This window comes from Lepidothrix coronata, unplaced genomic scaffold (assembly GCF_001604755.1).
Source record: "Lepidothrix coronata isolate B3197 unplaced genomic scaffold, Lepidothrix_coronata-1.0 Scaffold8, whole genome shotgun sequence".
NCBI lineage: Eukaryota > Metazoa > Chordata > Aves > Passeriformes > Pipridae > Lepidothrix > Lepidothrix coronata.
In genome coordinates, this window is record NW_016690188.1 from 8,559,313 (window position 1) to 8,582,662 (window position 23,350).

A 23,350-nucleotide genomic window follows, 5' to 3' on the forward strand; every position below is an offset into this window, starting at 1 on the left:
GTCAAGAGAGGATTTTTTTTGTTGTTTTGCTTTTACCAGAAGTATAATGAGTCCAAGTTGGGTTGTGGTTATTCCCATCCCAGCATATATTGTCCCAGTTTCTATTCAGGAGTGATTGTGTTAGCTATTGGCCTGACTTCATACCCATCAGGAGAACTGTACTCTCAGCTACACAAGCATTTCCACAGGTTTCCACAACCATCACTGCTGACACAGAGAAGCAAAGCATATAGCTTTGCTGTGTACATAATAGCTCAAGCAAGACAAATTTCCTGACCAGACTCCAGGGAAGAAAAATAAAAAACTCCAAAAGCCTATGGAATAATCTCATGGAGCATGAGAAAGCCTGCAGCTTTGCAAAAGCATTCCCCTTTTTTCCACACTCTGAAAGGACTTGAACAGTGACTTGCCTGACAGGTGATTATTGCTGGAGAGGGTGAATGAAACCAGACACAGCAAAGATTAATGCAGCATGCTCACCTATACCTTCCTCTGAGCCAGCTCGAGCTCACATCATTTTAGAGAACCAACAGTGTCGAGTCCCTGTCACAAAGCAGAAGTCCTCAGCAGCATGTGACAAATAATCTCTGTGCAGCTGAAAGTGCCACTAGTGCTCTGGGACACAGATTTTGCCACAGAAAAGAAACTCCACAGTGTCGTCAGACCCAGCAGTAACTCTCCCAACACCTCTGGCATAAACTAACAGAGAATAATTGGAACAGTGAGCTCCCCTGGACTCAGAGACTCGAGGCTGGGTACTATCTGTGTCTAATGCTGCTCTTTTATCAGTTGATTCTGGGTTACGCAGTTTCCACTATTGGGAGACCTCAGCTCAGGGGCAAGAGAGAGAAGGGGAGATATCTGCCATAGGGAGAAGCTATTATTCCTTCCATTTCTGCCATTTAATAGTACTTTATGAGATATTTTCATGTGCAACCATCAAGGCATATTCTGTCATTCTGTTATGAAAAATACATGATTTGCCTATGGAAATCATCAACTTCAATGGACTCCAAACCCATTACACGAGTTCTGAATTTGTCTCTAAGGCAATTCCTCCTCTAACCTTCTAGAGCCAATTCTACCCAAGTATTTTGGCTTCTACCCATGAAAATTAAGCCTTTGAAGAGTTTCTGCACCTGAGAGTCTAGCAATTTATTTTTCAGATGAGGACAGATTTCAGATCCATCCTTCTAACCCCACTGTTAAACAACCATTAATAGTTAGCTAGATGGTTATTGTAAGCTTCTATATTTGGCTATTAACAGCAACTGCATGTGTATCTGCTCCGGATAAAACAAACCTATCTAGGCATTGATTTTATGATGCCAAAATGATAAAGTTTGCTAAAAAATGTAGAGTGAATGTGTAAGCTCTGGAAAACATTAACAAAAATAACTAAGTAACACTCCCTATTCATACCTAATTCCTACTGACATCAAATTTAGCTGTGTGTACTTTGGACCCATTGGAACTGTTACCGTGAAAAATCTTGCTGCATGAGTCCTCTTTGAAATACACAATATTTTGTATTCTGATTACTCTGTAAAAAAAAAAAAGAGAGGATGTTTTGTCATCACTGCAGTTTAGGCAGATTCTCCATTGTCTGGTATCTTGTTATAGTCATTTATATCAACACAGAGTGGGTGTACAGTAGCCAGCAGTCTGTGTTAGCAGCATTTTATATTCAGCTTGCACTTACGTAAATGATTGTGCAAGATGTGAGAGACAGCTCAGCCCCTGGGAATTATATATGGTTTTGGGTGTAATCTTTATGTGTGTAGCCAACACATAAGAATATAGAGAAGTTTTAACATGTTACAGTTACCATCATCCCAAATAAATATAATTAACCAAGCAGCTTTCAGTCACACTTACAGGAAGGATTCAAAATAGCTCACTTTGGTGGCAGATATATAGGAAATATGAGCCTGTAAGGAACAATATATTGGTTTGTTTTTCATAGCATTGTTCACCACATTCTCATAATGGTCAGCTAAGAAAGTCTTTAGACCAAGGAAGGACTAGAAAAGTGCATTCCATAAAACATTACAGTCTATGTAGTTTAACAGGATGCCTCTTCACAACTCAGGAGAAAACTCTGGTGAATTATGTCACACTTCAGCTGAATTAAACTGGTTTAGAGATACTGGCATCACTATAATCACTGAGACAGCCAAGTCCAGAAAGAAAGTGGTATTGCACTGTGTTTATAGTACAGGGCCATGTGTTCTTTCCTTTTACCACAGAGCCATAAATGCTGCATATCCCGCTTTGCAAGTCAAGGTATCCCAGAAGAGATATTAATGATATTGGGGGCTACAGGAAATGGAAGCACCTTAACAATACGTTCCCCTGAGGGTCTGTCATGTGGTGGCTTGGAATTCCTTGACAAGACTCAAAAGCACCATTACTTTTCTGTAGCTTTTTTTTTCCCCTCAGAGCTGGTGACAGCATATAGGAAAAGCACTTGCTGGTGGCAGCACGTCTCACGCACACACATGTCCGATGTCAGGAAAGAAGAACTCTTCAAATCATCAGAAAGGTAAACCAAGCCTATGGGTGGCTTAAACATTCATGAGGTGTCTGTGACTCTCTGCAGAGGTTTGGGACCTTTATTTTGCCTGACTGTAAGCCACAACCCCGAGTAAAAGACCAAAGGTAGAACTGAAGAGGCAGCCCCAGCCAACTTTTTGCTGGTTGCTTTCATCTCCTGAAGTTTTCCTTGTGGTGGGGCACTGCAGGTTTTCAGTGCAAAGCAAGGATGTCTAAAGGCCAGTAAAAAAAAATCTGCTTTCCTCTAACCCAATGCTCAGAAACAGCTGAACCAGTTTTCCTGAAACCTCAAACATACTCAGCATGATGCATATTCCCTTAGGATACAATTTTTTTTCACCTGTATGACTTAAATTTGGCAAAATTGTAGAGATGTAGCTCTGTTGAGAATAATAGTTCACATGTTGTCCACCCCTTTTTAGACCAAGATTTGTCTTGTTCTGCTACATCTAATGAATGCCTTTACGACTGACTTGCCTTAATATTTATTATGGTTGTAACTCATTTATTAAATCAAATCATGATGGTGAGGAGGAGGAAGATGTAAGAAGCAAATATCTAACAGATGAGTTATCTGGAAGAAGGCAGCACCAACTGACATCACCCGGCAACGTGCAGTGCCTCTGTCTGCAGCAGTCTGGCTTCCACGGCACTAGGAAAATCAGAGAGGTAAACTGCCTCCTATTTCCTCCTTGGAAGGTGTTCAAGTCTGTGGCCTCACCTCTCTTGGAAGAGTCTTGAAATATTTTCAATAACGGGAAGGGATGGAATGGCTGCAGGCTGGATCCTCTCGGAAAGTGCCCTGTAGCATTAGGGAACGACGCTGCCGGTAGCTCACTCCAGCTGTTAGAAGATGGACTTTGCTGGATTGCTCACTAATTCTGTACTGCCAAACACAGTTTTTGTGGCTGGGAATGATCCATCTCTGTTGTAACTCTTCTGAAGTCTGCAGTGTCACAGAGGGTGCCGTTATGGGTGAGACTCAGTTTAAAGAGCAGAAACAAGGCAGGTACACGTAGTGATGACAGAATTCACAAGGCAAAGAAAAGTGTTCTGTGCTTCACTTATAAATCATGGATTGGTCTATGTATTGCCTGAAATAACCATCCCAGCAATCAGGAATCTTCTGTTTATCAGGGTGTCTGTCGCAGGTAACGAGGGGTGCGGTGGAAATATCACTTGGCATGTGTCACTGGTTTTGGAAGCACTCATTTGCTCATTTTCCGACACTGGGGCGTTGTGGTTTTTATTTCTTTTTCTTATTATTATTATTTTACTTTAACGCACGGGCCTGAGGACAAGCCAGCGCAGCCCAGCGCCCTCTGCCCCCAGCCGCCTGCGCCCCCCGCGCAGTGCGCGCCCGCGGTGCCGCCGTCCAGGTGTTTCGCGTTACCGCCGCCCCGTAAAACCCGGTCACGAACACGGTGACACATAAACGCTAAATTAAAGTGCGCTGCGCCCCCGCCCCGGGGCTGGGGGAGGTGGAGAGCCGACCACCCGCAGCCGGGCCGCGGAGCGGGACCGGACCCCGACGCGGCCCCGCAGCCCCGGCCGGCGGGAGGCTCCAGAGCCACATCGGAGTCAGTGCCGTGTCCGCTGCCTCCGGTAAGCTCCCCATCGCCCTTCGAGACACCTGTGGAGCACCTCGCGGAAAACTGCACCGGACTCCACGCAGGACAAGGGCTGGGAGCGGGAGGAATTAGGCTCAAAGCAGCCGATGAACGTGGCTGGGCCAAGCTTATGGCACAGCCCGGGGGCACCATCCTGCGAGGCCGCCGTGGCAGCATCACTCATGGGGCGGCCAAGCAGCGGCCGGTGGCAGCCAGGCCCCCGCTGCCTCCCCCCGGGGAGCCCGTCGGACCCCGTCCCCGCCAGCCCCGGCTTGGGGGTCGCACGAAGCAGCACATTCGCACTGGCTTCCCCCGGCCCAAGCTGCTCTGTCTGTCCGCCCCGCGGGGAGCCCGGCGTTTCCCCCGGCACTGCCGTCGGGGCTGGCAGCCGGGCCGCCTGGAGCAAGTGGGGGCCCTGATTTTTATTATTATTTTTTCCTTAAGCTCAGAACTCCTCGAAGGCGGGGGATTTCACGGAAAGTGAAGGGGAAGACAGGGCCCCGAAGTTATTGCACAAAATAATGAGTTCTCCAGCCGATTCCTTCGGGCTGAGTCTGTGCCAGTGCGGGGATGCACACATCCCGCCCCGCCGCCCTTCAGAAATCCCCAGATTAGCAGGAAAACTTGGGGTATTTCAAGTGCGTACTAAGAAAATTAATGTCAAAGAATTTTTAATTATTTTTTTACATTTTTTTTTTTTTAATTCGGGAAAGGAGTGTATTTTCTCTCTCTCCCGAGGTTTTTCAAACAAATTGGAGAGCTTTCCAGAGAGAACCCGGAGAAGAAATAATAGAAATATTAAAGCACTGTCTTGGTTGCCCTGATCTACAGCACCTTACTTTAAATGACCATTAGACTGTAAAATCCGGTCAAAACCTCATTCATCACAACAATATTGGTAAGAATGTATTTTGCCGAAGCTGCATTATCTCCCTCACGACAGAAACTACAAACAAAATGTATGTTCCAAGCGAAAGGGAAAAGGTTTTATTTAATCCAGAAAATAATTAAAATCTCATGTATTTTTATTGGTTTTAGTATCCAGCAGAGTGAAAATATTGAAACTCCGAGACCCCTTGCATTAAAAAGTCACAACTGTTCTATTTTATTAGTTCTGACTGTGTGAAAAAAATTATAAGGACAACATTGAAAAAATCCGGGTTTTAGAGCCCCGAATGGCCGTAAAAACAATAAAATCAACTATAAAACCTGCACTAGTGATATTAAAAAATTATGTAGTTCAATAAATGTGACATTTCATGAATGCGGATTTAATAGTCTCCAACCCGTGGAAGGAGGAAGGCTGGGGTCTAACAATTGAATTTGAAAGGGGCGGTGCTCTAGAACTGCAAAATTAAGTGCTTCATTTTTCTTGTTAGGGATTATGCAGTGGTAGTGGAATGTAATAACTGTGCCATTAAAACTTCCTTTTAACAAGGCCTATTGCTTGTATAAAAGTCAGAAAAGAATAATCTCTTCCTCTATTTATTTGTTTTCCAATAATACAGCAAAACTTTTTTTTCTTTTTGCATAAACTTGTTCTCAAGATTTTGAATCGACAGCTTGTAAAATATTGTGGAGGCCCTCCATTCTGCTGCCTCGTATCATGCACGTCGTTATTACAGAGGGCAACGGGTCAGCGGTTTACTGTACATTTATTAAGTAAATCAAGCTGCAAATCCAACACTTCCAGATGAAAACATTAACTAAACCCCTTGGAAAGAGCAATACCTGGGAGACTGAGCACAGAGAGAAAAAATAATCAAAACTGTCAGCTCGCTTTACGTGTACCTGATATTTACAAGACACAAGACCACGCTTTAAAGGTGAGTTTTGGCATTTGCTAACAATGTAAAGAAAAAGAAAACTCAACCTCCCTATATTATTAAATATATATATATATTTCCATTTCACCAACACCCTTTCGTCTTGCTCTGAGCCTCCTAGTTATTAAGATCTTCGTGGGTTTGAACCGGAGACCTTTTTTTCTTCTTAAGAAAGAAAGAAAGAAAGTTAAACCAGCACCTGCTATTCCCTAACAACTTTCCGTGCTCGCTGTCAGCCCGGGGGCGTGTGAGGGAGACAGGGGACGGGCGGCCCGGCGGGGTCCGCGGACACACAGGGTGCACCTGCCGCCTCCGCTCCCACGGAGGGGGAGAAGGCGGTGCCGCCCACTGCCGTAGGGGCGAGTCCCCGGGTGGTTGACGGGGCGCAGGTAGACCGGGAGTCGCTGCCCCTCCCGCACCTCTCCCACCGCCCCTCCGCCCAAGTCCGGCCGACACTGCGCTGTTGGGCGAGGGGCGGCCTCGGAGCGGGAGCTCGCGGCGCCCGGACGGAGCGCACGTCCCTCCCTGGGGGCGCCGGGGGGGACAGGAGGAATCACACGATGGGATTTTAAAAATTAAATCGATGGTGCCCAGGTGGCGCTGCTCGGGCCACCGCGCCGCCTTCCCCTCCCAGGGCTGTCGGGGAGCGGGTCTCCATCCCCGTCCGGGGGCGGCCGCCCCCACCGCCTCCCAGTTTACCGCCCGGTGCCCGCCGGGGCGCGGAGCAGCGCGGCGCGACTTCCTGATTCTCGGTCTCGGCCCTGTCCTAGGGGACGGGGCAGGAGCCGGTCCAGCCCCGCCGCCCACACGCTCCCGCCGCCCCCGCTTTCCCGGTCCACGCAGTCAGGCGGAGCGCCCTCGGGGACCTTTGCAAAGGAGAGGTGCGAGCCGGGTGGGGGGTGCCCGTCCCCTTCTCCGCCTCCTCCCTCAGTCTGTGTCCGGGCCACGCTGCCGGGGTCAAGCAATCTCCCATAGAGAAGCCCGAAAACTGGGTAACGCTGTGCCCTGCGCGGGCCGAGGAACGGGAGGCGGTGCGGGCAGCGCCGCGCCCCCTGTGCCGTCGGGGCTCGCCCCGGCTCCCCCGGGCTGCGGCGGTGGTTGATTGGCGCCGCAGGGAGTTCGCTAGGGGAGGCGGGGGGAGTGTTTGCCGGCGGGGGGTGGTTTCCCCCTTCCCTGGCCGGGCTCATTGGCCAGACGGCGCCGTGGCAGGAAGGGGACAGAGACCACGCGGGCTCCGCCCCGCGCCAATAGAAACCTATCGAAGGGTAACCCGAGCCCAGAGAAACCCGCGGCGGCGGTGCCAGCACCCAGAGCCGCGGTCGGGGCCGGCTTTCCGCAGGGGCGGCCGGGGGCGCGGGGGTGCGCGGGCGGTGACCGCGCCATGCAGTACCAGCCGCCGGGCGCGGCGCCGGCGGCCCTGGGCGTCGGCGTCCCGCTGTACGCGCCCACGCCGCTGCTCCAGCCCGCGCACCCCACGCCCTTCTACATCGAGGACATCCTGGGCCGCGGCCCCGCCGCCGCCCCGGCCCCCCACTCCCTGCCCGCCCCGCCGCCGCCGACTCTGCCGTCGCCCAATTCCTCCTTCACCAGCCTGGTGTCCCCGTACCGGACCCCTGTCTACGAGCCGACCCCCGTCCACCCGGCCTTCTCCCACCACCTCGCCGCCACCTACGGCACCGGCGCCTACGCCGGGCCCCTCTACTCCTTCCCCCGCGCCGTCGGCGACTACGCGCACGCCCTGATCCGGCAGGACCCTCTGGGTAAGCCATGTGCCTCCCCTCCGCCCTCCCTGCGTGCCGCCGCCCCGCTCCCGCCGTCGGGGCTTGGGGTGAGTGAGAAGTGCGTGAAAGCTGCCCCCTTCCCCGCCCGCCCCACTGCTTCTCTGCGCTCCTCCGGCTCCCTCCGGCCCCCGTCAGATTTACAGTAAATTAAAGACGTGCCGCGCTCCGAGCCTGGCAGCGAGACCACAGTGCGCGGCCGCGGTGACTCAGATTTGTTTTCCTTCAACCAAGTGACTCTGAGAGTATCCTTAGTAATGTCGCGTGTGGTTTTAGTGGGGAGTTTTAATTGTACTGGGAGATCGCATGGCAGATCTCACCCTTTTCCTGCGGATGACTTGAAAAACAGCCGGGAGGCCGGCTCCGCTCATTGGGGCCCCCGCGGTTCCTCCGCGGGCTGGGCCGAGCCGGGTCGGGGCCCCGGCCTCCCCTTCTCGCCCGTGGCCGGGGGAAGCGTCCCCGCTGCGGGAGCCGAGCCCCGCGCCAGGGCTGCAGCACTTGTTCTTAGTGATTGCAAAACTGGACCTGACTCACCACATTTGTGCAGTGAAAGAGACTGACCCTTTCCGTTCATACAGGAAACCTTGAGCTCTCGATAGGAGTAAATCTGGTTTCAGAAGCTGTTAAGTGTTTTCCTGGCCGCCTGAAGCAGGCTCTTCCTCGGGAGTCGTGCACATTGCTGATTACTTTATCGACATCCTCAATACAGACAAATTCAGGAAACACTCGACTTCTGATAGCCGGGATCCGTTTTTCTGATATTGTTCATTTCCTCTGTGTGGGATGTGACTTTATGACAGCTAAAATAACCAGTTGCTTCCTATTTTTTGAGTCTGTTTTGCACCAGAATTACTAAAGCCTGACGCAAGCAAAATCTCGAAAAACAATGCAGCGAATTTCAAAGGGTGCAGGCAGCAAGACAGAAAGACAAACAGTGTGACTCAGTGGCACTAGCCAGAGCCTCCTGCCCCGGGACGCGGCGGCCGCTCCGCAGCGGGGCTGGATCTCCGGCGTGTCGCCGCCTGCACCGGCTCGCCCCTCACCACTACCCCGGGCCCGAGGCTGAGCCTGGCTGGCACCCTGCGGCCTCTGGCGGGCAAGCCCCCAGCCAGGGGTGGGGGAATTGGGGGCACTTCTTCCCAGAAGCCCGCTGCCGTCGTGTTGGCGCATCCCCCCCCGCCCATCCCCGCGAAGTCCCCTCTCCACGGGGATCTGGGCACTGACTTAGAGAAAAGCAGACGGTTTCTTTGGGGCATCGCAGTAAAAGAGCAGAAGGAAGCAAAGGTCTTTTTTTTCTTTTTTTTTTTTTTTTTTTTTTTTTTTTCTCTTTTCTTTGCGAGATAGACCAACAGGAAACACATTGACGGAAATGTTGCCAAAGCCCGTAGACTTTAACTGGTCTCACTGCTCGGCGGAGGGGAAAAATCAGAGAGGGGAAAGACCAGAGTAGGAATTCGGGGAAGTAAAATCAGGCGAGGGAAATTAGCGAGCCCTGGACCCGGCGCGCCTCCACGTCTGGGCTCGGGCAGCAGCTGGAACTCCGTGGTCACGCGTGTCCGCGGCCAGCCAGTGACCCTCGGCATTGTGCCTCTCTTTGTAGGGAAGCCGCTGCTATGGAGCCCCTTCATCCAGCGGCCGCTGCACAAGAGGAAAGGGGGACAGGTCCGCTTCTCCAACGACCAGACCATCGAGCTGGAGAAGAAGTTCGAGACGCAGAAATACCTGTCCCCACCGGAGAGGAAGCGCTTGGCCAAGATGCTGCAGCTCAGCGAGAGGCAGGTGAGGCCATGCCCGTGCCCTGGGGAACCGCACCCCATCCCCGGGCAGCCACTGGGGCTGGCGGCACCGACCCCGTTCCGGTCCCCGCCGTGCAGTTGCTGTCGGCGCTCCGCTCCCGGGGCCCCGGCCAGCTCGGGGGCGGCAGGGAGGAGGGAGGTGGCAGGCTCTTGCTTTCTGCTCATGGCTCGGGTAGGGCTCCCAGCACTTACTCGCTCCAAGACTACCCCGTGCCTCCTCTTGTTGTCGTTGCTCAGGTCAAAACGTGGTTTCAAAATCGCAGAGCCAAATGGAGGCGCTTAAAGCAGGTACGTGGATGTTTCGGTTTCTATAGAAATAAGTATTTTAATTGTCTTATCTTATGCCGTGCTCGCCTATTCCAGGTTGTATGCAGAAGTCATCTGAAAAGCTGTTTAACCTCTTCACCTTGATTAAAAAGACAAATAGTCATGCTGGAATCCATGAGGACTCGTTCAGGCAGCACTAACGTTAAAAGCTCCTAATGTAGTTCCTATATCAATTATGCCCGTCTTTCACACACCACCTATTAAAACTCCACGCTAATTGTTTTGTAAACCCATATGTTGTTTAGCCAATTAACGTGGGGAAGATAAGTAATTGTCAGTAAATTACTTAGGGTTTTTTGAGAACAGTATTTACTGGTGTTTTAAATCACCCTCTCTTAATAAACACAAGTCGATTTATTTTGCAAACGTTGGGAGAGGGAGGTACAAACACCTTGTTTGTTTTGAGGAGCTGCATGGAAAATTGAGTAGCTTTTACTTTTCGTTCACAAATAGTTACAGTGTGTGAGGCTGAGAGATTAAAGCAGTTTCCCTTCCCTTAGATATTGTGCTCAAGCAGATAATTATTTTTTTTCTTACGGCCCATAGGGCCCGATCCTGCCTGGCTTGGCAAGATCAAGGTCCCTTGGCTCAAATATTTTTGAAAAATCCCAATATCGTGGCCTGAGTCTGGCTTCAGTAAGTGTGACATGGATGGCCGAGTTTTACTGGCAAATCAGCCTTTAATATAAAAGTAATAAGAAAAGAAAAATAATCATAGTACCACGGTCTAGATGAATTTGTTCTGTGACCTTCATCTGAGTTAATCTGATCTTCAGTTGATTTTTTAATAAAGTCACATTACTCTGGCAAGAGGCAGGCTGGGTCCCCGGTGGGGCCCAACTCATGCCGCAGTGTCCGGAGAGCTGCTTGGGATCTCAGCCATTTTAAGTCATTTCCTCCTTTTCATTCAGTCACATCCATTTCTCCAAGCCTGCACGGTTATATCATGGGTACGTGTCTCTGCCTGCTTTCTCTTAAGAGTATCATTTCATGCCCCCTTAGGGGACTGGGCTCTCTAGACAGCTGCCGACACAGGGCTACTCTTACCTTCAGAGGCTAGGTTTTGGTTAGGTTTGGTTTTAGTGGTGAGTGTTTTAATGTTGAGTTTTAGCTTAATTAGTAATTTTTTCCCGTTTGCTTTTGGGCCACTGATGGATTCAACCTTCCTCCTGTTGCTGTTGGGTATAATTAAAGAAAGATCAGGGCAGGAGGAAGCTGTGTGTCGGTGTTTGTAGACTCATAATAAACATTTGCTTTGCTAAAGACAAAAGTTCAGAGGTTCCTGGGCTCCAGCAGCTCCTGACTCTTTTGAAGTGGCTGCGATAACCATCGCCAAGGAGCCTATTCACGGCAGCAGGCCCTGTGGCTGTGAGGGACTGCGATCAGAGTCCTTGCCCGGCCCTGTCCCACTCAGGCGGGTTTATAGGCAGGAGGCCCAGGGAGGTAGCGGGACACCTGCCTTTTCCTGCAAGAAAAGGTTTTCCCACACAGCACAGCTGGAATTCCCAGGCCTCCTGTCTTTGGGCCTCGTATTTCTGTATCAAGCAGGCTTCTTTCATTGCAGGAGAATCCCCAGGCCACCAAAAAAGAAGAAGTGGAAGGTGCTGACAGTCACGGTGACCAAAGGCCAGAGAGCTGCCAGACTCCTGAGCAGAAGGGTAAGGAGGTCTCTCTGGATGGCTCGCAGTACACCCCCTCGCCAGCCTCCCAGGAGGATCTGGAGTCAGATGTCTCTGATGACTCTGATCAAGAAGTGGACATTGAAGGCGATAAAGGCTATTACAATCCTACCCATTAACAGCCCCATGCAGAGAGTGGACCCTAACTTGGCTTGCACTTTACCAGGGGCTGGTTTGAAAGAATATTATGCTACAGGAGAAGACTTTCACCGTTAAACTGAAAGCAAAGCATCACCAAATAGACTCATTTTATAATAAGCAGAGAAAGAAAGATGTATTTTCCGCAAACAATCCAGTTTTGGAAGATCTCTAGTTTGGTTAAAGGAACATGGTTTGTATTTAATTATTTGTAAGATATATTTGTACAATAATCAATGTTCTAACTGGAATATAATCCTGAACCCTGTCCTTAAGGTGGCGGGTGTCAGGGTGTGTCTGAATCAGCTGCTGGTAGTGATCAGGCAAAACTCTCTAACTAGTGTGGAAGTGAGTATGGATTGCAGGACGAAGCCCTTTGTATGTGTAAACAAATGTCATTTAAATAGATTAATTTAAACACCCTTCGCAAGCAGAGAAACATGTTCTGTGAAATAGGGAGGGATTTGGCCATCCCAAGAAGTGCCTTATGCTCACACCCTTTTATATGCCGTGGTGCTCTCTACTGAGACATGCCTCCATTTGTCAGGTAGAGTCTTTGGACAGATTCATTTTTCCTCTCGTGTGAGATGAAATGTGCCTTCTCAGATTTTTGAGAACTTTGCCTCACAGACTGAATGGTTCCAATTGCAGAAAAAAGCCCCACCCAAACAAACATCTTTTTCTCCTTTAAAATCTCTAGCACTAGTTTTTTATGGATTTCGTATTTGAGAAGAAAGTGCAGGGAGTGATGGGGCCCTGCTGCAGGAGAGAGAAACTGGCATCAGGTGTGGCGGTTAAGTGGGAAGATAATGCCTATCATATACATATCTTCTTCTGTACATACTTGTTTTCTTTAAAAGTCTTGCGGTTTTGTACCTCACGTTGTTCATATTTTGTACATATTTGTTCATTGTTAAAAAAAAGGCAAAACCTGATATTTAATTTTTGATGGACATGTCTGTGAAATAAACCTGAACTCTGCACCACCTGCCACACTGGCCATTCAGTTACTGGTAGGAGAAAACCCAAACCACTTCTCTGCCAGCAATTGTGTTGTAATTGGGCTTTTCCCTCAGTGCAGTGCTGGTGGCCGGCCACACCACAGCCTTCTGGGTGCCCTCGGTTGCGGGGATTTCACTTGGGCTCGCTGCTATTTTGTTTTTGCTGTTTTTTAGCCTGCCACCCCGCGTTATGGTTTTGCCTCTACCCGTGCCCGCGCGGGAACGGGCTCTGTGGCGGGAGGAGGAAAACCTGGCCGGCGAGCCCAGGCTGGAAGCTTAGGTGTTTACCCACGAGTCGCCCCGATCCTGGGGGGGCTGGGGAGGGGGAGCGGACTGGAGGAGGAGCAGGGCCGGCAGTGCCTGCTTGGAGCTGGGCATCGACCCCAGCCGGGGCAGCCGCTGACCCACCTGAGTCAACAGTGATTATTCATCGGCCTTTCTCCGAAATCATGCCGGCTCGGGGAAGGAGCACGGAACCTGGGGTACGGGAAATGCTCCCAGGAGCGGGTATCCCGGGTGTGCTCCCGCGCGGGTATTCCGTTCCCCCAGGCGCCGCACCGAGCACCCGGGGAACAGGGACCTAGACCCGGCCAAGTGCCACAGAGGCTTTTAGTGCCAAGGAAGGTTTTTAGAGAGCAGCAAGTGATTATTGCCACTGATGAGGGGGATACCCCTTAGAGCAGCCAGGATGTTGCGTCTAAGCGGGTTAGTACTTCTAGAATCAGGTGAGTTTTCTGAATGAGTGGCTTTAGCTTAGGCTTATTCTAAATCCGCGAATCATGAACGGGGCCCTAAAAGATGAAGTGATCGGGGGGTTCCGTGCACACTGGGCACAGGGAGCAGGCTCCGGCCGCCCCCCGAGCTGCTCCCACCGGGGCCGCGCCAGGGCCGAGTGCCTGCCGTTCGCTCGGCGGCCCTGGGGCCTGGGCACCGGCCCCTGGTTTAACACCACCCGTGACAAAGGGAGCCCCCAGGGCTCCTCTGGGGCACTTCTCCGCCGGGATCGAGCGCCAGCGCGGTGCGCGCCACGCGGGGAAATCGCCGTCGGGAGCAGACAGCTCACAGCGGGGCTCCGCCGAGAAGGGGATCGCTTCTCCGTCCTTCGGCTTTTCCCTCGCTCAGGGTTTCCGTCGCGGCTGTAAACCCAGGTCCCGAGGCAGACGGGAACAGCCCGCCGTGAGTCCCGGGAGCTGCGGCAATGAGGGTGACGGAGGTGGGAGGGCCAGAAGCAGGGCAGGGAGCGCTCGAGAAGGTGCGTCCCTGCCCTCCCCGTCCGTTTTTCCTTCTCTTGTCTATCAGTCCCGGCCGAAATCAGGGAGAACGAAGCTGGCGTTGCCTCTTCAAGGCGGCTTCGTGTTACGGTTGTGCTTTCGTATGGGGATGGGAACACGCGTAGGACAGAGAGTGGGCCGTGGGGTGAACTCCGGCACACCCCATTTCCACGCGTGGCAATGCCGGCGCGGGCCAGTCGCTGTCCAGGGCTCGCCCGATGCGATGGCCGGGACGGGTGCTCTGCCCGAGGCACTGCGCGGGGTCGCGGCCCCGGCGGTGTAGCGGCGTCCAGGGAAGCCGCACCCGACAAACCAGGCGCTTTCCCCGCGGTGGCGGGGGTTTGGCAGCTCCCTGCAGGTGAGGAGCGCAGATGCGCCGTCTGCAGCTGCCTGACCAGGGATGTGGATTTCCAGAGTGTCGAGACAGGTGACAAACAGCGCTGTAACCCAGGCTGCGCTGTCGATATGTCCTTGCTCACCCGCCCACCCGGGGAGGGGGGCTCAGGGAGGCAAAACACATCGGCGGGGCCCGCTGAGCTGCCGATCAGAACTAACCATCCAAGTAGCTGTCCCTAATTCCCCCAGCCCGTTTCCACAGCGGGAGAGACCGATACGGAGATGCCCACGGCGAGGCGGACGAGCAGCTCTCTGCGGGCAGTCTCTGCTCCTCGGCATGAGAAAAACAGCCAGAGCACTTTACACCGTTCGGAAAACCTTCGAGCCCCTTCCGTGCCACCCTGCTCTGTCCTGTTTGTTTGCCCGTTGGCTATTCCATGCCGAACTGGCACGTATGACCTTTCCAGCACAACTCCCGTCTTGTTTTCGACGTTTTTTATCAGCCGATTCAACTTGAAAATGGTTATCATTTAGCAGAAAAACAAACACAAAAGCACATTTTTGTAAGCAAAACGTTAATGATTGGAAGAATTGCACCAATTTCAGCTTGACAGTGTGTGATTAATCCTCCGGGTCAGGTACTTATATTTTTAGTCATTAAGTTCATCGGCCTTTGATATGCAGAACTGTTTCTAGCCTAATAGGCTATCGACCCAGCCGCTCTGTACTTTGACTCCTTGCGCAGCGCGGACCCCGGCCCGCAGCGGGCACAGCCGGCGGCCCCGCGGGATGCCCGGCCGGGTGGGGCCCGTCCTCAAGGAGGCGGTCAGGGTTACCCGTGGAAGCGGCGGGAGCCACCTCTGTCCTCGCAGAATGCCCACGCGCGGGGACAGGACGAGTCACGCGTGGGGACACGCGTGGGGCTGCGTGTCTCGCTCCCCTCCAGTGCTGCCGCGGGGTGCGGGGGAGGGGGCAGGAGGAAATTGGATACACGATATTTGCGTTGCGGGTCACTTTAATCCTTCCCATTGAAACATCCTCTTTTATTGCACAATAATAGGAAATAATAACTCAGGGCTCCTAATTGTTTGCTTTCGCTGAAAAGGACCTTCCTCTGGTCATGTCGGATAAATGAAAGATTTGCCGCTCAGTTTAGTGGACAACGTGAAATGGTATTAGGCCTCGAGGAAATCTGCTATTAGATGTTTTCTCAGAGGACAAAAAAAAAAAATCAGACACAAAAAATCTCTACATGGGTATTATTGTGTTTTAACTACATATATAAATAACAGGTTAGTTTTTAAAGACTTAGCACATAAGAAAGTTTCAAGACAGAAAGAGCTGAAAGCCTGAAAGCGTGAACAGCATGTCAGAGCATGCTGATCTGATTGAGATCAACTTCCTATTAATGTTTGGTGGTGGTTTGGGCTCAGAAAGGACAGAAAGATTGTGTCCAGGTCTGTGGATGACAACAACTGCTTACCAAAAAAAGTTTGCTGACTGTGGAGTCTCTGTCTTATTCTGAATCATGGCTGCAGGCCTCCTGAGCATAGGAGGTTTGCTTTCTTCCTATTTATTCACAACAGGAAATCAATGTGTATTTCTAAAATATTTCAGGTGGTGCATCCCAAGGCCAAAAAAAACTTGACACAATTGTGAAAAAGCCTCATCATGTTAACTTAAGTGTCTCCATTTCACAACTCCATTGTTTGAGAGCTATTGACAAGTGACTACTAAACCCGGGGAGTCTCAAGCACATCCAGACTGTGTTACTTTGGTCACTTGGAGTTATACCAGCAAATTATTATTTGGTGGAGTCTTTCAATTGAGTTGGTGACTTGTGAATTTTCCCCTGAATGTTAGATACCCACCCATATCATAAAGACATAATCTCTAACGGGACTAATTGAGATGTAGATTTTTTTCCTACTAGATAACCCATCTATGTCATTAAGCCTTAATAATAAATAGAACTAAAAGTTTTGTTTGAATTTGGGTTTTTTGGTTGTAGTTTTTTTGCTTCTGTTTAGTTTGTTGTTGTTGTATTATGATTTTTTTCATGTAGAAAAAAAGGGCCTGACAATTAACAGTCAGAGTGGCTGGGCTTGTGCTTGTTCTACAATTGTGGTAGTGACTTTTTCGGGTTTTTTATTAATTCTTTTTCCTTTCCTGAAGGTATTGTTTAAGATGTCAAAGATGCTAGTACAATTCTGAGAAACAGATACTCCAGTTTGTTCACTCTCCAGTCAGCTTGGTGGAAGCAAACCAGTGTAAGGACTAACAATGACTAACAATGTATGTGCTGACTTTGTAGAAGACAATTGTTGCAATGGGTATGTGTGCATGCATGTGGGCTAGACATTTTCAAGTAGCTGTTTAAAGGAACAGATTAGATCAAGGGTTTTGTCTGGGTACATTTCAGTGAAAACGAAATCAAAGTCAAAACTAATTGCTCTGGTGGCCTGTAGGAGTGAATTGGTGCTCACAGTCAGCTAGAAAGACTAATGCTAAAGACAAATTGAACTTTGCATTTGTTGGTACAGTTCAGGCAAATGATTTGGGATAAACGATTGAATGGGCATGGAAAATGAGCTGCCATCTCATCAGCCTCAGGGAAGGGGCCATTTCCAGGAGACCTAATTCAATCAAGCTTATTTAAGGACTAAAAATCCCATCTGACAGACACATAGACCTCAACACTTTTAACATGATTTTAGCAGGCTGAGTTGTAGTCAGCCAGGAGCCCAGACTATGACCTGCTACAATTTATCAGATTATCTCAGTAGACTTTTAGTAGGTCTTGCTTTTGAATAAAGAGTGCCTGACTGAACTAAATCTACTGAAAAAAAGGGATCTTTTTCTCTTGTTGTCTAGACAAGGCCTTCATGGTTTTCCTGCATGTCAGTCCGTGCCATTGCTTTGAAGACGTGTGTGAAGAAACTTCTTATTGATCCTTTCCTATGCTGTTCTCTTTGGCAGTGGGACTTCCCGTGAGCATGGCGTGCCATTTTAAGAAGTATTCTGTCATTGTCTAGACAGGTATAAAAGTTATATTTTTAGAATTACTTAGCAAACACTTTTAAACACCTTTTAGCATTTGACTTATCCTATTTATGCAAGGTTTCAAAACATGTTAGTCAAACCACATTAGCTAGTATCTTTAAAAGCCCAACTTTTTTCCTAGTCTAGATGTACTGAAAGAGAGTCCTTGTCCTGGGATATACCCATATGAGGGTACAGCCTTTTTAAAATGAGTCAGGACTGTCTGCTACCCTGCAATTGTATCGCAATGACTTACTACAGCCATCAGGATAAAAGTCACAGGTTAAAAGGGGAAGAAGTAACTTTGTNAGTCAGGACTGTCTGCTACCCTGCAATTGTATCGCAATGACTTACTACAGCCATCAGGATAAAAGTCACAGGTTAAAAGGGGAAGAAGTAACTTTTTATACACATCAGTTCTTCCACTTCCTTCTCTAAGTAATAAGGAACACTCCTAGCCAGCCAAAACCCTAATCTAGCACACAGAGTCGATCAGAGAGTAGCTCAGACCTGTGGTAGTCCCAGGGTATAGAAGAGCCCGCTTCTGAAAAAGGATGGACTAGTGGCTGAGATTACTTTCCAGGGACTTGTCCTCCCAGTTGTCACCTTTGGTTCTTCCAGGGGAGCTCTTTCCAAACCTACCTTGAATGAAAATAGCCCAAGTTACTGTAAGCAGTTTAGAGATGGTAACCCTTTGAAGAAAAGGTCTGCACTAATTTGGTTCATTTTGGCTGGTGGGTGTTGAATCACTGCCAGCACATCAGAGAAAGTTTTGCTCATTGAGGGAGTTTATTTGGTTGGTTCTGGGCTCTATGGCTAGTAAGACACCAGATTAAATTTGGCTCCGAGCGTGTCAGTGCCAGTTAGATGTGGGCAGGAACTGCGAATGAGTTGCTCTGTTCGCTGAAAACAAACACAGAGCTGTATAACTCGGGGTGAGAACAGCCAAGGGAGCTGTGCTGTAGTAGACGAGGCTTCAGGGTCTCAGAGGCAAAAAGAGCAGGATGGGACAGTGGCTCTGCAGCTCCATGGCATCCTGATGCAGGAGCAAACCAGGAATTTTTTCTGAAGTTTGTCAAATGACAGAGACAGATTTGGCAAATGATTGGTTTGGGTAAAGGGCAGAAATGGCTCTGGCTGTTTGGCAGGGACCAGATTGAAGTTTTCCACCCAAGTAAGATTTTGGGATAACGTAGTGCCCAGCACAACCCGTAGGAGATGGATGAGGTCTGCCCTGCAGAGCTAAGCCTAATTTTCTAGCTTTGGCCCTGGAGACTCACACAGACAGCATTGACTCAATCACCAGTAACGTGTTTGGTACAATGTTGTCCCTTGGTGCAATACCCCCTGCAATTTTATGAGCATTTTACCCCAAGTGAAGCATCCTGATTTGATTCAGTGGAATAGCAGTGATATTGGCAGCAGCAGAGATGACAGGCCTTGGCAGGCTCTGCTACCTGATCTCACCTCAGTGAGCAGGCAGGTGATGTACAGCACTTCCCCAAAATCACACCTCTTTATTGTAACTCTTTGGGGAGGATTGAACCCCATCAGTTCACTAGTTGCTCTTGAAGATCTCAGTCAGCACTGCATGCAGGTAGTGTTCATGTTGTTCACAGTTTCCCATACTGTGATACAGGAAGAGAATGCTGACACTGCAATAGCTGAATAAAAGACACCCATTTTCTGCCAGTGCTACTCTCATAATGAATATTGTTCATGCTTGGTGCTCGTTTGCTCCACCAGCTACCCCTACCCCCCAACCTTTGGGAGTGTCTGGGCAGTTAGGGTATACGCACAGAAAGTGCAGGTGGTGAATATCAGCACGTATTAGAATATATTTATGCCTTAATTAAAAAAATGTACACTGTAAAGTCACTGATTTACCTATTAACATACTAGAGTTTTTCCTCCCTTTTTAACCATTGCCTGATATTTTTGCTGTAACAAAATATATGCTGTCTGCAGATAGAAACAAATTGTTTTTCTAGAAAAGACAATTTTAGTATAGATGCCTGTGGGTGACACAACACCAAAACACCTCTGAATGTAGTGGGCAATGGGATGCAACAAGCTGGCTTCAGAATTTTTTTCAGACAGCAGAAGTTCCCTGTGCTTCAGGTAATAAATATCTTACACTCACGGTTGTGGTGATCGGTTTATATTGATTCATTATCAACTATTCAAAAATGAAATTGCCATGTCGTAGTATAGCCCTTGGAAGAGTTTTCTTGACAAGATTATTTTCTGTTATTTTGTGTTTTTTTTCAAAGATGATACTTCTGCCTCATTACTGTCTCCTGAACTATCAATTGCATGATTTGTTAACACGACCTGTACAATCTTATTTCCTATATATATAAGGATCTAGCATCTAGCAATGCCAACTGCAGCACACACAATGATACTTTAAAATGTATATGGAGTATTAAGTTATTTGTTGGTTGCACCAGAACAAATGTAGGATAAATAATGCCATTAAATAACAAATGTATTAAGGCCTTATTTTCCTTAGTTGCTTACGGAATCTGCATTACTACATACTTTCCATTATTTGCAAATTACACCAGACAGATTGAATAAATGCTTTAAAATGGGTTCTGAACACTGGTTTAGTAGCACAGAGGAAGTGGTTTCTTAGACAACTGCTACCCACATATTGATTTAATAATAGAGAGGTGGAGGGGCGAAGATGAATATGTTGATGTACTGAGCTGTTGATTGTTTAATTGAGAGTAAAATTTTTAGCTTCACTAGTCAATTACCTGATCTCATTAAGTTCTTAAAAATCGCTAAAATACCATTCTGGCTGAAGCAGCTGCACTTTGCTACTATATTGTCTAAAGCATTAGGAGAATCATTTGCTAATGGTGATTTACAAGTGTAAACATATGATATTTTTAGCATCCGAATAAGCTTTCTCCATGTGAGAGATCTTGAATGACTATCATGCACCAGGTATGCAAAGGCAAAGATGGATATGAAATGTGTTTTTATGTTTGCTTAAATGAACCTTAAACTTTCTGAGTATTATATTCAAACCTTATCAACAGAGTGGAAAATGGAAGCAGAAAATCACAACTTTTAGACATTAGAAATGTTTCAAATATAAACGCAAGAAGTTATTCAGTGCCTGGCACAGAACAGAGGTTGTTTTAAGGATAAATGTAAACTAAGACAGCATTTGACATCCCTGTGGAGGTAGAAGCTCCATGCTGTGAAGATGCTGAAGATACCAATATAGCTGCACAAGGTAATGATGCTCTGAAGGCTCCAGAGCACTAAGGACAACTTGTCCTGTGCCTCGCCTTGTTACTCTGGAAATTGCTGATAAAGGGCTTTGCACGGCACCTCCCAGGTTCTATATGCCATAGTGTGTGCAGTACTGACATAAGCACTGATAGTAATCAGTGGCATTTTGTGTATTTCCAAACAGGAACACATTCTTTCAGGTTAACACATTTTCGTTTTGCAGGATGACTGTCCCAGAAAAGGTAGATGATCGATCAGCGTTTATACAGTAATATAAAAAGCCCTTTCGAAAACCTATGTGGCAAGGGCTCTGGTTCCCTATGTACCTTGTTTGTTTTTTAGATCAGTTCATAGAAAGACAGCTGGTTTTTATGCAGAAGAAGGAGTCTGGCGTGAATTTCTTCACTCTTGCAATGTGCAAGCAGTGTGACTTTAGTCACAAGAACTTGATGAACTCTCAGAAAGGAGCTAGTCATGTTTTTCTCTCAGTGTAAAGATGCAAAAAGAGGTTGTGAACAAGTTCCACAATGAGAGATGAAGAACTGGGTTTTTTTCCCTTCACAAAGGGTTAATTATAGATATTAGTAGCTCAGAAATAATTTAGAAGAAATTCAGTAACACCAGGTCTTCCCAGTTTTTGGGGTCATTCCCACTGATGTCTGTTTCTGATTTTGTGCCAATCCATGTACCACTTACAATCTCTTTGCAGTCAAAAATCACTGTCAAAATATGAAGAAGGGACAAAAGCACGTAGCACTGATAAAGAAATGTGCCAGTTCCCCAACCTTACAGCACATGCATTCAAACTTCTCGGGAAATATAATTACTATCTTCCAGTAGTTATCTATTATTACTTGAAGTCCCAATACATCAGTGGCTCCCAAACTACCTGGAAGCTTGTTACTTAGGTGTTTAGGTACCTGAATTGAAGCGCAAAGTGAAAAGCAAATGGAACTGCTGGTGTTGCATTTTGATGTTATGTAAATTAGCAGCTGGATTCTGCACAAGGCATTGATATTAATAGATCAACCCAAACTTGAGGGCATTCACAGGGATTCTTTCTTAATGTTATGGTAAGTGTCAGAAGATATTTTATGTTGTAACACAAACAGTGGCATGAAAAAAACAATAAGATAACATTGATTTAGGTCTTTCAGACTGCAAAACTACTCAGGGTCTGGGGTTTGGGTTTGTTTTCTGTTTTTTTGACTGGCTATTGTAATTTAAGGGTGTGGGCAGGGGGATATTTTGGCTCTGCACTCTCCTGAATTGACTGTGGAATTGGGCAGAACGAGTAGGAGCTGAGTAGAGCTACTCCACGACTCACTCATACTGTCAAGGCAGACAAGTTTGTTGTGCCAGTGTTATTGTGATCAACCTGTTGGTCCAAAATGGTGCTGCAGCCATTAAACATTTCTCAGGTTTAGATAGCACAAAGCCGATTTTGGAAGAGGTAAAGCCTACGTAACTTGGTTTGCCATTGCAGTCTCTGGAATGATAGCAAATTCAGCTGTGATTTGTTTACAGGAACAATGAAACCATTTTAAACACTGATTCAAAGGCATTTCTTGGTGATAGCTGCTGTCAACAGTGGGTTGACTTCCTACTTGGTCAGTAGGCCAGGAGAGCCATCCTGATGGAAATGAGAGCCTGGGAGGCTTTTCCCTGAGCAGAGCCCTGTATGACAGGAGGTCCTGCAGAGAGAAGCTCTGGGAATAGCCGGCTCAGGAAAGTGCCCAGAGCCAAATATTTGCAGAACTGTTCTGAAGTATTGTTTTGCTTACGATATTTGTGGGTTTGAGATAAGAAAATGAGGAAACTGAATAAAAGTAACGATCCACCAAAAGAGTGAGTTGTATAAGCATATCACTTCTGTGGGCCAGACCTTGCTGCTGTTGGTAAACAATTTTGAGGTGTCTGACTGGCATTCAAGTTCATGCAGCTTCTTAGATGCCAAATCTTGTAACCTGCACCCTGAAGACTGCATGCTGATACATGATGATCCATTTCATAGAATCCTTTTCAAAAAAGAATAGGAGGAGAATCAGGGTGTAATTTTCTTGAATATAATAAGTGTTTAATTCTGAAGTCCATCTTGTTAAGGTCTCCTTAGTTTGGATTTTTGTTGGTTGTTTGTTGTGGAGTTTTGTTTGTGTTTATTTGGATTTTTTTCTTCTGTGTTGGTTTTCAGTGATTTTTCATGTTCTTCAGAGTATGAAGAACTATTTTTCTGGTAGCGTGAGCTATACCAAATCCTGAAGGTTGCAATTAATGTTGATTTATGTGTCAGATTCAGCTAGGTTTGTCAGCCTAGGGAGATCTTTTTCCTAACAAATAAATCAACACATTTCCTGAAATGAAAGTGGCAGGCGATTACTTGTTTTGTGTCTTCCACTCCTTTTTTGGTTGAGTTGAGCACATACCATCTTATACAGCACTGGATTGCATTTAAGTTTCCTAAAACATGTTCTCTAGAAAAGAAGCAATTACAGTGCAGTGCATTTTAAAACTGCAAGAGTCCACATAGTATTTGACAATAAAACACATTTCTCAAACTTCTGAATTCCAAGAATCAGCTAAAGCATAGTGCTGGGAATATAATGTATAATGCATGAAGATATTTCAGTGATTCATGAGAATTTGTCTCATTCTATTTCTAGATATGAGTGGCTCATTAACTAGCTTTTAAATATGTATACCTTTAAAAGCAGAATTTCCTCTTGCCCACTAAGATCAGT

General features: G+C 47.7%; 1 protein-coding gene across 1 annotated transcript; it reads left to right on the top strand.

Annotated features, from left to right (window-relative positions):
• Positions 1-7,213: 7,213 nt before the first annotated feature.
• On the top strand, positions 7,214-12,699 carry HHEX (hematopoietically expressed homeobox). Its single transcript, XM_017803946.1, has 4 exons — positions 7,214-7,752; positions 9,371-9,549; positions 9,804-9,854; positions 11,458-12,699. The coding sequence occupies exons 1-4, from the start codon at positions 7,374-7,376 to the stop codon at positions 11,689-11,691; spliced, it is 843 nt and encodes a 280-aa protein (XP_017659435.1). The 5' UTR covers positions 7,214-7,373; the 3' UTR covers positions 11,692-12,699.
• Positions 12,700-23,350: the final 10,651 nt, after the last annotated feature.

Excerpts from the sequence above, each read along its gene's own strand:
- HHEX (XM_017803946.1), top strand. The coding sequence starts at position 7,374 with ATGCAGTACCAGCCGCCGGGCGCGGCGCCGGCGGCCCTGGGCGTCGGC. Across the intron at positions 7,753-9,370 it reads GATCCGGCAGGACCCTCTGG|GGAAGCCGCTGCTATGGAGC; the intron begins GTAAGCCATGTG and ends CTCTCTTTGTAG. Across the intron at positions 9,855-11,457 it reads AATGGAGGCGCTTAAAGCAG|GAGAATCCCCAGGCCACCAA; the intron begins GTACGTGGATGT and ends CTTTCATTGCAG.